The following is a 12396-nucleotide window of genomic DNA, read 5'->3' as shown; positions in this document are numbered from 1 at the left end:
TTTTGCAGACGACATGCTGTATTCTCCACAGAGCAATCCAGGAGGGTATATAGCCAAGAATCACCAGCGACCGTTTAGTGCAATGTATAGCATGCAAGCATAAAAATACAAATGAACACTTTCACTAGTGGGGTCAGCACCGGAGGGTGCCGCTTACCGCCCGCTAAAAGCGGGTGTGTAGTCGCCAGAATCCCGTGCCTGGGTGTCCCAGAACTTGTCTCCCCTTTCCAGCTCAGCCTGCACACAGGAATGGCTGCCGGCGTTCTGTGAAGAGGGGCGGACCGTGGGCGTGCCTCAGACAAAGTGCGGGAAACTGGCTTCCCACTGTGCTCAATGTGAGGGCTGGAGTATGTAAAGCAGATTCCAGCCCTCGGCGCTGACTTTCTGTATAGCGTCCCGCCCTTCTCCTGACTGGCAGGCCTGGGGGCGGGAACGAAACGGAACTAGGCCGCAAAAGCCGGGGACTCTAGTAAAAAGCGCGGCCGACAAATCTGCACGGCCAGCGCGGAAGTCCCCGGCGCACCACAAGTCCCAGCCGCGTCGCAGTAAAAACTGTCAGCAGGGGCCGGCGCGGCAGTTCCCCACACACTAACTCCCTTAGCAAGCTGTGGAAGTGTGGCACAAGCGCAGCAGCGCTATTGTCCCCGGCGCACTAACACACCCAGCAATGCTGCAGTGTGTGCGCGGTCTGTACGGGGACACAGAGTACCTTGGCGTAGCAGGGCCCTGTCCCTGACGATACTCCGCTCCATATCCAGCAGATTCCCCAGGGGCTGTGGACGGAGCACGGTCTCTGTGCCTGGAAACCGGTAAATCCCACTTCACCCAGAGCCCAAAGGGGGATGGGGAAGGATGCAGCATGTGGGCTCCAGCCTCTGTACCCGCAATGGGTACCTCAACCTTAACAAACACCGCCGACACAAAGTGGGGTGAGAAGGGAGCATGCTGGGGGCCCAAGTATGGGCTCACTTTTCTTCCAACCGACATAGTCAGCAGCTGCTGCTGACTAAAACAGTGGAGCTATGCGTGGATGTCTGACCTCCTTCGCACAAAGCTTGAAAACTGAGGAACCCGTGATCCCACGGGGGGTGTATAGGCAGAAGGGGAGGGGCCTTACACTTTTAAGTGTAATGCTTTGTGTGGCCTCCGGAGGCAGTAGCTATACACCCAATTGTCTGGGTCTCCCAATTAGGAGCGACAAAGAAAATATATTATATACATATACATACATACATACATACATACATACATACATACAGTGCCTACAAGTAGTATTCAACCCCCTGCAGATTTAGCAGGTTTACACATTCGGAATTAACTTGGCATTGTGACATTTGGACTGTAGATCAGCCTGGAAGTGTGAAATGCACTGCAGCAAAAAAGAATATTTCTTTTTTTATTTTTTTTTTTTTAAATTGTGAAAAGTTTATTCAGAGGGTCATTTATTATTCAACCCCTCAAACCACAAGAATTCTGTTTGGTTCCCCTAAAGTATTAAGAAGTATTTCAGGCACAAAGAACAATGAGCTTCACATGTTTGGATTAATTATCTCTTTTTCCAGCCTTTTCTGACTAATTAAGACCCTCCCCAAACTTGTGAACAGCACTCATACATGGTCAACATGGGAAAGACAAAGGAGCATTCCAAGGCCATCAGAGACAAGATCGTGGAGGGTCACAAGGCTGGCAAGGGGTACAAAACCCTTTCCAAGGAGTTGGGCCTACCTGTCTCCACTGTCGGGAGCATCATCCGGAAGTGGAAGGCTTATGGAACTACTGTTAGCCTTCCACGGCCTGGACAGCCTTTGAAAGTTTCCTCCCGTGCCGAGGCCAGGCTTGTCCGAAGAGTCAAGGCTAACCCAAGGACAACAAGGAAGGAGCTCCGGGAATATCTCATGGCAGTGGGGACATTGGTTTCAGTCAATACCATAAGTAACGTACTCCACCGCAATGGTCTCCGTTCCAGACGAGCCCGTAAGGTACCTTTACTTTCAAAGCGTCATGTCAAGGCTCGTCTACAGTTTGCTCATGATCACTTGGAGGACTCTGAGACAGACTGGTTCAAGGTTCTCTGGTCTGATGAGACCAAGATGGAGATCTTTGGTGCCAACCACACACGTGACGTTTGGAGACTGGATGGCACTGCATACGACCCCAAGAATACCATCCCTACAGTCAAGCATGGTGGTGGCAGCATCATGCTGTGGGGCGGTTTCTCAGCCAAGTGGCCTGGCCATCTGGTCCGCATCCATGGGAAGATGGATAGCACGGCCTACATGGAGATTTTGGCCAAGAACCTCCGCTCCTCCATCAAGGATCTTAAGATGGGTCATCATTTCATCTTCTAACAAGACAACGACCCAAAGCACACAGCCAAGAAAACCAAGGCCTGGTTCAAGAGGGAAAAAATCAAGGTGTTGCAGTGGCCTAGTCAGTCTCCTGACCTTAACCCAATTGAAAACTTGTGGAAGGAGCTCAAGATTAAAGTCCACATGAGACACCCAAAGAACCTAGCTAACTTGGAGAAGATCTGCATGGAGGAGTGGGCCAAGATAACTCCAGAGACCTGTGCCGGCCTGATCAGGTCTTATAAAAGACGATTATTAGCTGTTATTGCAAACAAGGGTTATTCCACAAAATATTAAACCTAGGGGTTGAATAATAATTGACCCACACTTTTATGTTGAAAATTTATTAAAATTTAACTGAGCAACATAACTTGTTGGTTTGTAAGATTTATGCATCTGTTAATAAATCCTGCTCTTGTTTGAAGTTTGCAGGCTCTAACTTATTGCATCTTAGCAAACCTGCTAAATCTGCAGGGGGTTGAATACTACTTGTAGGCACTGTACATACATACACACAATAAATATATATACACACACACACACACACACACACACACACATACATACATATATATATTATATATATATATATATATATATATATATATATATATATGTGTGTGTGTGTGTGTGTGTGTGTGTGTGTGTGTGTGTGTGTGTGTGTGTGTGTGTGTGTGTATGTATATATATATATACACACACACACACACACACACACACACACACATACATATATATATATACACACACACACACACACACACACACACACACACACACACACATACATACATACATACATATATATATATATATATACACACACACACATACATATACATACATACAATAGTGAAGACATTGTACATTTAACCTGTATATTTTTTATATTCTATTATGTTTCCATTGTGGCCTTCCAAATGTCTAATATTGAAAAGCTAAAAATTGTATTTATTTTATGGAAATAGGTGGAAGCAAATCACACATACTGCGCTATGCCCTGTTTATGGCTCAAAACACAATGATACAGATATTGCCAAAAATGTTCCTGTATACTCACCACCCCAAAATGGGCCCTTTTTTGGGCATAACACACTATCCGTTTTTCTTGGAGGGTTGGTCCTATAAAGCACCACTCCAGCATTTATTTTTTATTTCACCTCTGGAGTTGTACTTTAAATTTAAGTCCCCGGCTCCCTGTCTTATATTCACCTTCTGGCGCCTTCATCTGTTTCCAGCGTTGCTCCAGTCTGTCTTCTGTGATTTGTGACCTGCCAGTACCGCCAGTGTTTCATGGAACGCTGGAGGTTGCAACTCAAGAAAAGTCTATGAGAGCCTCATTCTGGCTCTCATAGACTTGCATTGGGTGCTTGTTACGTCACTTCTGACTTCGGGCCAGTCACAAGATGGCGCCGCGGGATTGGAGAGATGCTGAAAAATGATGAAACTGCCAAAGGGCGAGTATAAGACCGGGGGCTTATATTTACAGCACCACTCCAAAACTGGAAAAAAAAGGCTGAAGTGGAGCTGTAAGGAAAAAGTGAAGTGAAAGGAATGATTCACTTACCAGAAGTTTTTAAAAACATAAGATGGAGTAATAAAAGAATTGGCTGAACACTGCTCACCTATTCTGGGGGTGCTCCATGTTTTTATTTACACTGGCCAGTAATACGGGCAAAGTCGTTACTAGTGTGGAGTGAGTAGTTGACTAGTCTTACTCGCTATGCTGTTAGCGAGTACTGTTCGCTACTCACATATTCGTTATGAGTAGCGGGCGCAATGTAAGTCAATGGGAAATACTCAGGCTACGTTCACACATCAGTTTTTTTCCCATCAGGCACAATCCGGAAAAAAAATGGATAAAAAGGATCCGGCGCCGGATCCGTTTTATTCCCACTGATTTGTATTAGTGCCGCATTGAGCCCGATGGCCTTGCGTTGCATCCGGCTTTTGTTGGATCCGGCGTAATTAATCAATGCGGGGGCCGGATGGAATGTATCATTGAATTTTTTTTTTCTCCAGAGACAAAAAACGAACGTATCACGCGGATCCGGCGTGATTTACAAAGGAAGCTTATGGATGCCGGATCCGGCAAAAAATGGATGCGGCCGCCGGATCCATTTTTTTTTTAAACTGAGCATGCTCCAATTTATTGTAAAAAACGGATCCGGCAAAAAAAAAAAAAAAAAAAAAAAAAAAAAAAAAAAAAAAAAGAATCCGGCGCATCCATTTTTGCATATTCTGCGCCGGATCCGTTGCATCAGGCACACGCTGGATTGTGCCTGATGCCAAAAAACTGATGTGTGAACATAGCCTAAGTAGTGAGTACCCCGAAACAGTTTTTGGGGTACTCGCTACTCAGCGAGTATTTCCCATTGACTTACATTGCGCCCAATACTCGTAACGAATATGCGAGTAGCGGACAGTACTCACTAACAGCATAGCGAGTACGAATAGTCAACTACTCGCTCAACACTAGTCGTTGCATATAAGCAAAGACGGAGAAGATGGCTTGAAGGCCATAACTGGACCACTAAAAAGAATAGGTGCGTAGTGTGTCTTTTGCTCCTTCAGTCCACGTGCCCACATTGAGTATTTGGTTTGTAGTGATTATGATAAGCTAATTTATAGCTCATATTCTATAAAACTGACCTATAATAAAAACCTGCTCTGATGCAATCTTACCGCCTCCTGGATCTCACAGCGGAAGACATGTATCCTGAAGAGCTCCGCGTTGTAATGGCTCTCCGTGAACGCAAAGCAGTCGCTCTCCGTAGTGCCGTCGTGGCCTCGCACGCAGAACAGAATCTTGTAGATTGGATATTTTGCGATCTCGGTGTTTGTTTGAGGGTCGAGAAGTCTGTGTGCGGTAATAAAGAGAAAAACCATCAGTTGCTGTGCACTTCTATGTATAGGAGTTGCACTTGACGCAAATTGGAAATAAGCAAGTCTTACCTGACCGTCCCCTCTGACACGTTGGGGACAGAGAGGGTAACATCCAGTGCGTTCTGACACTGCCCCCGTAAGATGGAGATCATCCGGAGGGCTTCTACTTCACTGCGAGGGGCGTTCACCGACGCACAGCCCAGGTAGGTCAGCTTACTGAACACAACGCTGTCTTCATCGGGAACCGGCGAGTACAACTCCGAGACATCGGCACAATCTGGCAACACAATAGAAAGTTACACAATGTGGACTGCTCTATTAAAAGAAGATTCATAGGTTTGTCAAAAGGAATCTGTGCGATCAAGTGACGAGAATCGCTATAAACTGACGGCGTTACAAGTTAGATCCATGTTTGACGGATACACGGAGGATTTTATATTCGGATTACTGCTGTGGATGCGATTTTACTAGAGGTCATCTACATGCTGCGGAGACAGTCTTCAGCCGAAACTGATCACCGCCGCAAATCTGAAAACTGTAGCAAGTATACTGTGTGCAGAATTATTAGGCAAGTTGTATTTTAGAGGATTTTTTTATTATTAATCAACAACTATGTTCTCAATCAACCCAAAAGACTCATAAATATCAAAGCTTAATATTTTTGGCAGTTGGAGTGGGGTTTTTTAGATTTGGCTATCCTAGGAGGATATCCGTTTGTGCAGGTAACTATTACTGTGCAGAATTATTAGGCAACTTAATAAAAACCTAATATATTCCCATCTCACTTGTTTATTTTCACCAGGTAAACCAATATAACTGCACAAAATTTAGAAATAAACATTTCTGACATGCAAAAACAAAACCCCAAAAACATAGTGACCAATATAGCCACCTTTCTTTATGACACTCAGCAGCCGACCATCCATAGATTCTGTCAGTTGCTTGATCTGTTTACGATCAACATTGCATGCAGCAGCCACCACAGCCTCCGGACACTGTTCCCAGAGGTGTACTGTTTTCCCTCCCTGTAGATCTCACATTTAATGAGGGACCACAGGTTCTCTATGGGGTTCAGATCAGGTGAACAAGGGGGCCATGTCATTATTTTTTCATCTTTTAGACCTTTACTGGCCAGCCACGCTGTGGAGTAGTTGGATGCATGTGATGGAGCACTGTTCTGCATGAAAATCATGTTTTTCTTGAACGATACCGACTTCTTCCTGTACCACTGCTTGAAGAAGATGTCTTCCAGAAACTGGCAGTAGGTCTGGGAGTTGAGCTTCACTCCATCCTCAACCCGAAAAGGTCCCTCAAGTTGATCTTTGATGATACCAGCCCATACCAGTACCCCACCTCCACCTTGCTGGCATCTGAGTCGGAGTGGAGCTCTCTGCCCTTTACTGATCCAGCCTCTGGCCCATCAAGAGTCACTCTCATTTCATCAGTCCATAAAACCTTTGAAAAGAAGGGAATTTTGTTTACTTACCGTAAATTCCTTTTCTTCTAGCTCCAATTGGGAGACCCAGACAATTGGGTGTATAGCTATTGCCTCTGGAGGCCACACAAAGTATTACACTTAAAAGTGTAAGGCCCCTCCCCTTCTGGCTATACACCCCCAGTGGGATCACTGGCTCACCAGTTTTAGTGCCAAAGCAAGAAGGAGGAAAGCCAATAACTGGTTTAAAGACCAATTCAATCCGAGGAAACATCGGAGAACTGAACCATACTACATGAACAACATGTGTACCCGAAAAAACAGAAAAAACCCCGAGAAAACAGGGCGGGTGCTGGGTCTCCCAATTGGAGCTAGAAGAAAAGGAATTTACGGTAAGTAAACAAAATTCCCTTCTTTTTCGCTCCTAATTGGGAGACCCAGACAATTGGGACGTCCAAAAGCAGTCCCTGGGTGGGTAAAAGAATACCTCGTGATAGGGCCGTTAAACAGCCCTTCCCTACAGGTGGGCAATCGCCGCCTGAAGGACTTATCTACGTAGGCTGGCGTCTGCCAACGCGTAGGTATGCAGCTGAAAATGCTTGGTAAAAGTATGCAGACTCAATCAGGTAGATGCCTGACACCCCTGCTGAGCCGTAGCCTGGTGCTGTAATGCCTAGGATGTACCCACGGCTCTGGTAGAATGGGCCTTCAGCCTTGAGAGAACCAGAAGCCCAGAAGAACTGTAGGTTTCAAGAATTGGTTTCTCGATCCCCCGAACCAGGGTGGATTCAGAAGCTTGCGACTGTTTACGCCGACCAGCGACAAGGACAAAGAGTGCATCCGGGTGGCGCAGGAGCGCCATGCGGGAAGTAGAACCTGAGTGCTCTCACCAGAACCAACAGATGCAAATCCTTCTGAAATTGATGGACTGGACGAGGGCACAAAGAAGGTGAGGTGATATCCTGATTGATATGAAAGAGGGATACCACCGTAGGGAGAAATTCCGGAATCGGACGCAGAACTACCTTGTCCTGGTGAAGGACCAGGAAGGGAGCTTTGTATGAGAGCGTTGCTAGCTCGGAAACTCTCCCAAGAGACGAGACCGTTACTAGAAGGCCACTTCCCGAGAAAGCGGGAAGGGAGACCTCTTTCAAAGGCTCGAAAGGCGGCGTCTGGAGAGCAATTAGAACCTTGTTCAGATCCCAGGGCTCTGACGGCCGCCTGTACGGAGTGCTGAGAAGACAAACTCCCCGTAGGAACGTGCGTACCTGAGGAAGTCGTTTCTGAAAAAATACAGATAGCGCTGAGACTTGTCCCTGAAGGGAACTGAGCGACAACCCTTTTTCCAACCTAGATTGCAGGAAAGAAGGAAACATGGACGATGCAACCGGCCAGGGGGAAACACCCTGCGCCGAGCACTGAGATAAGAATATCTTCCACGTCCTGTGGTCAATCTTGGCGGACGTTGGTATGCTAGCCTGTCTCATGGTGGCAACCACGTCCTGAGGTAACCCTGACGACACTAGGTTCCAGGACTCAATGCCACACCATCAGGTAAATGGAAGAATGGCCCTTGAGACAGCCAGTCTGATTGGTCTGGTAGTGCCCCCGGTTAGCCTACTGTGAGGCACCACAGAACCGGGAACCACAACACCCTCGGCTAATCTGTAGCGACGAGGATGGCGCGGCCGCAGTCGGTTCTGATGTAACGCAGCACTCTGGGCAACAATGCTAGAGGTGGCACATAAGGTAGCTGGAACTGCGACCAATGCTGAACTAAGACGTCTGCCGCCAGAGCTCGATGATTGTGAAACCGTGCCATGAAGCTGGCACATTGTTGTTGTGCCGTGACGCCATTAGATCGACGTCCGGCCTCTGTCAGCGGCGCCAGATGTCCTGAAACCCGTCCGGGTGAAGAGACCATACTCTTTCGGCCACACCCCGGCGGCTTAGGAAGTCAGCTTCCTAGTTTTTCACGCCTGGGATGTGAACTGTGGATATGGTGGATACCGTGTCCTCCACCCATATCAGAACCTGCCGGACTTCCTGGAAGGCTTGTCGGTTGCGCGTTCTTCCTTGGTGGTTGATGTATGCCACCGCTGTGGAGTTGTCCGACAGAAGTCGGATTTGCTTGCTTTCCAGCTGCTGTTGGAAGGTTTGTAGGGCAAGATACACTGCTCTGTGTTCAAGAACATTGATCTGAAGGGTGGACTGTTGTTGAGTCCACGTACCCTTAGCGCTGTGGTGGAGAAAAAACTGTTCCCCACCCTGATCGACTCGCGTCTGTCGTAACTATCGCCCAGGATGGGGATAGGAAGGACCTTCCTTTTGACCATGAGGTGGGAAGAAGCCACCACCGTAGAGATTCCTTGGCCGCCTGAGAAAGAAAGCCGACTCTGTTAAGGGAGGTCGACTTCCCGTACCATTGGCGGAGAATGTCACATTGTAGCAGACGCAGATGAAACTGCGCGAAAAGAACTGCCTCTAGTGCTACCATCTTACGTAGGAAGTGCATGAGGCGTCTCAATGTGTGCGACTGGTTCTTAAAGAAGAGATTGCAACCCGTAGTGAATGCTGTTTGTCTAGCGGAAGCTTTACTATCGCTGAGAGAGTATGAAACTCGATGTCTAGATATGTTAGCGATAGGGTCGGGGTCGGATCTGACTTTAAGAAGTTGATGATCCACCCAAAACTCTAGAGAGTCTCCAGCGCAACGTTCGGGCAGTGTCGGCATGTTTCCTAAGAGAGTGCCTTGACAAGTAGATCGTCTAAATATGGGATCACAGAGTGACCCTGAGAGTGCAGGACTGTGACTACTGCTGCCCTGACCTTGGCGAAGACCAGTGGGACTGTCGCTAGCCGGAAGGTAGAGCTACGAACAGAAGGCGTTCGTCTCCTATAACGAAGCGTAGAAACGCTAGTGCTCTGGATCAAACGGCACGTGTGGATAAGCATCCTTGATGCCTCATGATGGTAGGAAATCTCCTTAGGACACTGAGGCGATGACATGGCGGAGGGATTCCATCCGGAACAGCCTGGTGTCCACGAGCTTGCTGAGCAGTTTTAGATCTATAACGGGACGGAACGGCCCGTTGTTATAGGCACCGCAAATAATTTGGGGTAAAAACCGTGACCTTGTTCCTGAAGAGGAACCGGGGTCATCACTCTTTCTGCCTATAGAGTTCACCCTGTTTGCAGAAGAGCAGCGGCTCGGCCGGGAGGTGGAGAAGTTCTGAAGAATCGAGTTGGAGGACGAGAAGTGAGCTCTATCCTGTACCCGTGAGACAGAATGTCTCACACCCAACGGTCATTGACCTATGGCAGCTAAATATCGCCAAGGCGGGAGAGCCTGCTACCGACCGAGGATGCGGAGAGAGGAGGCCGCAAGTCATGAGGAAGCCGCCTTGGAAGCGGGTTTTCAGACTGTCTCTTTTTTGGGCGTGACTGAGCCCTCCAAGAATCTGAGCTCCTCTGATCCTTTTGAGTCCACATTGGACGAGGAAAAATGGGACCTGGCCGAGCGTCGAAAAGACCGAAACCCCGACTGTCTCCTGCTCTATTGGGGTTTGTTGTGTCCTGGCTGAGGAAAGGATGAATCCTTACCCCTGGACTGTTTAATGGTTACATCTCAACAGTCACTAAACAGTCGGTCAGCAGAAAAAGGCAACTGGTTAAGCACCCTTTTTTGGAAGCAGAATGTGCCTTCCTCAGGCTCTGCTTAAAAACACGGGGTAGCGGAGGCTACTGCCGCACGGTTCGCAGAGTCTAGGGCAACCTGACTCGCGTAAGAAACAAATGCAGACATTTGAGAGGTTAAGGATGCCACTTGCGGCACAGATGTACGTGTAACCGTGTCAATCTGTGTAAGACAAGCTGAAATAGCTTGGAGTGCCCCAAGGGTGAGAATGCTGGAGCCAACGGTGCGCCGACAGCCTCATAGATGGATTTAGACCAGAGATCCCTCTGTCTGTCAGTGGCATCTTTAAGTGCAGTTCCATCTCCCACTGCAACTATGGATCTAGCTACAAGCCTGGAGATTGGAGGATGCCGCTTGGGACACTGGGTCCAATCCTTGACCACGTCAGTGGGCAGGGATAACGTGTATCCTAAGCCGTTTGGAGAAGCGCATATCTGGATAAGTGTGGTGTTCCTGGACTGCCTCTCTGAAGGCAGAGTGGTCCAGAAAAATACGTGAAACTGACTCCTCCACTGGAGGAGCTGGGTGAGAAATAACCAACATTCTATTGATGGACGCTATAAGATTATTCACTATGGCGTCACCATCAGGTGTATCCAGATTGAGAGCCGTCTCAGGATCAGAATCCTGAGCAGGTACCTCCGCCTTATCACACAGAGAGTCCTTTTGCTGGGACCCTGATGAAACCGAGGGCCGCTCAGTGAGCCCGCTTAGGCTGTCTGGGACTGACGTCTGTGCAGAGCCGTGACTCTGGGATGCGTGTGACATTCCCGGAGCTGTTAGTTGTTCACACTGAGGGGGGCCATGGATCAATGATTTAACAGTGCCCATGTTGTGAGAGACATGTCCGGACTGCTAGGCTTCTAGTATCATAGCCATAGTGTCAGAAAATCTGTCAGTAAATACTGCAGACACCGTCCTCATCCTCTGGCCATTAGCAGAGACTCCGGCTACAATGGGGGTCTATGTAACCTGCCGGCCGTATAGCCGTACATGCTGTACCGGCTGCAAAGAAAAACATGAGGTTCTGCACCTTTGTTTTACCAGAGAATATGCTGATAACTCCTCCGCATAATCCAGGAGGGTATATACAACGTGCGACCAAACAGTGCAATGTATATAGTACAAGCATATCTATAAGTGCACTTCTGCACTAGTGGGGTTAGCACCACAGGTGCTGCTTAACGCCTGTTGCAGCGATTGTGTGACTATCAGAATGCCAGGGTCTTCCACACTTGTCTCTGTATTGTACAGAAAACTGACACTAATGGCTGCCGGCGTCCTGTATAGAGAAGGAAGCCGTGGGCGTGCCTGAGAAAGTGCGGGAATCCGGTTTCACAGTGCACACAGTGAGAGGGGTGGAGTATGCAAAACATACTCCAGCTCTCAGTGCTGCTGTGCTATGCAGCGTCACGCCCCTACCCTGATGTCAGGGCTGTGGGCGGTAACGAAGGGAGACTAGGCCCAAAAGCCGGGGACTCGAGTTAATAAGCGCGGCCGGCATATCAGTGCTGGCCGGCGCGGAAGTCCCCGGCGCACCACAACTCCCAGCGGCGCCTTAAATAAAAACGGCAGCGGCGTTAGCGCGGTAGTCACCCAATACACTAACACACCCAGCAACGCTGTGGTGTGCGATGGCACTAGTGCGGACAGCGCCGCTGTCTCTGGCGCACTAACACACCCAGCAGTGCTGCCGTGTGTCTGCGCGGTCCCCACAGGGACACCGAGTACCTCCATGTAGCAGGGCCATGTCCCTGAAGATACTCCGCTCCATGTCCAGCAGTACCAGGGGCTGTGGATGGAGCACGGCCTCAGTGCCTGGAGACCGATAGAATCCCACTTCACCCAGAGCCCTGTAAAAAGGGATGGGGAAGGAAGCAGCATGTGGGCTCCAGCCTCCGTACCCGCAATGGGTACCTCAACCTTAACAAACACCTCCGACATGAAGTGGGGTGAGAAGGGAGCATGCTGGGAGCTCTATATGAGCTCTCTTTTCTTCCATCCGACATAGTCAGCAGCTGCTGCTGACT

General features: G+C 48.6%; 1 protein-coding gene across 1 annotated transcript in view; it reads right to left on the bottom strand.

Annotated features, from left to right (window-relative positions):
- The window catches only part of RABGAP1 (RAB GTPase activating protein 1), a 295120-nt gene that overhangs the window by 248828 nt on the left and 33896 nt on the right, over positions 1-12396 (bottom strand). Inside the window, 2 exon segments of the mRNA XM_075324109.1 lie at positions 5034-5208; positions 5304-5511. Coding sequence (XP_075180224.1) covers positions 5034-5208; positions 5304-5511 — 383 coding nt within the window.

This window comes from Anomaloglossus baeobatrachus, chromosome 9 (assembly GCF_048569485.1).
Source record: "Anomaloglossus baeobatrachus isolate aAnoBae1 chromosome 9, aAnoBae1.hap1, whole genome shotgun sequence".
Taxonomy (NCBI): domain Eukaryota; kingdom Metazoa; phylum Chordata; class Amphibia; order Anura; family Aromobatidae; genus Anomaloglossus; species Anomaloglossus baeobatrachus.
Note: the sequence above shows the minus strand (reverse complement) of the source record. Positions and strands in the feature narration are given on the sequence as shown.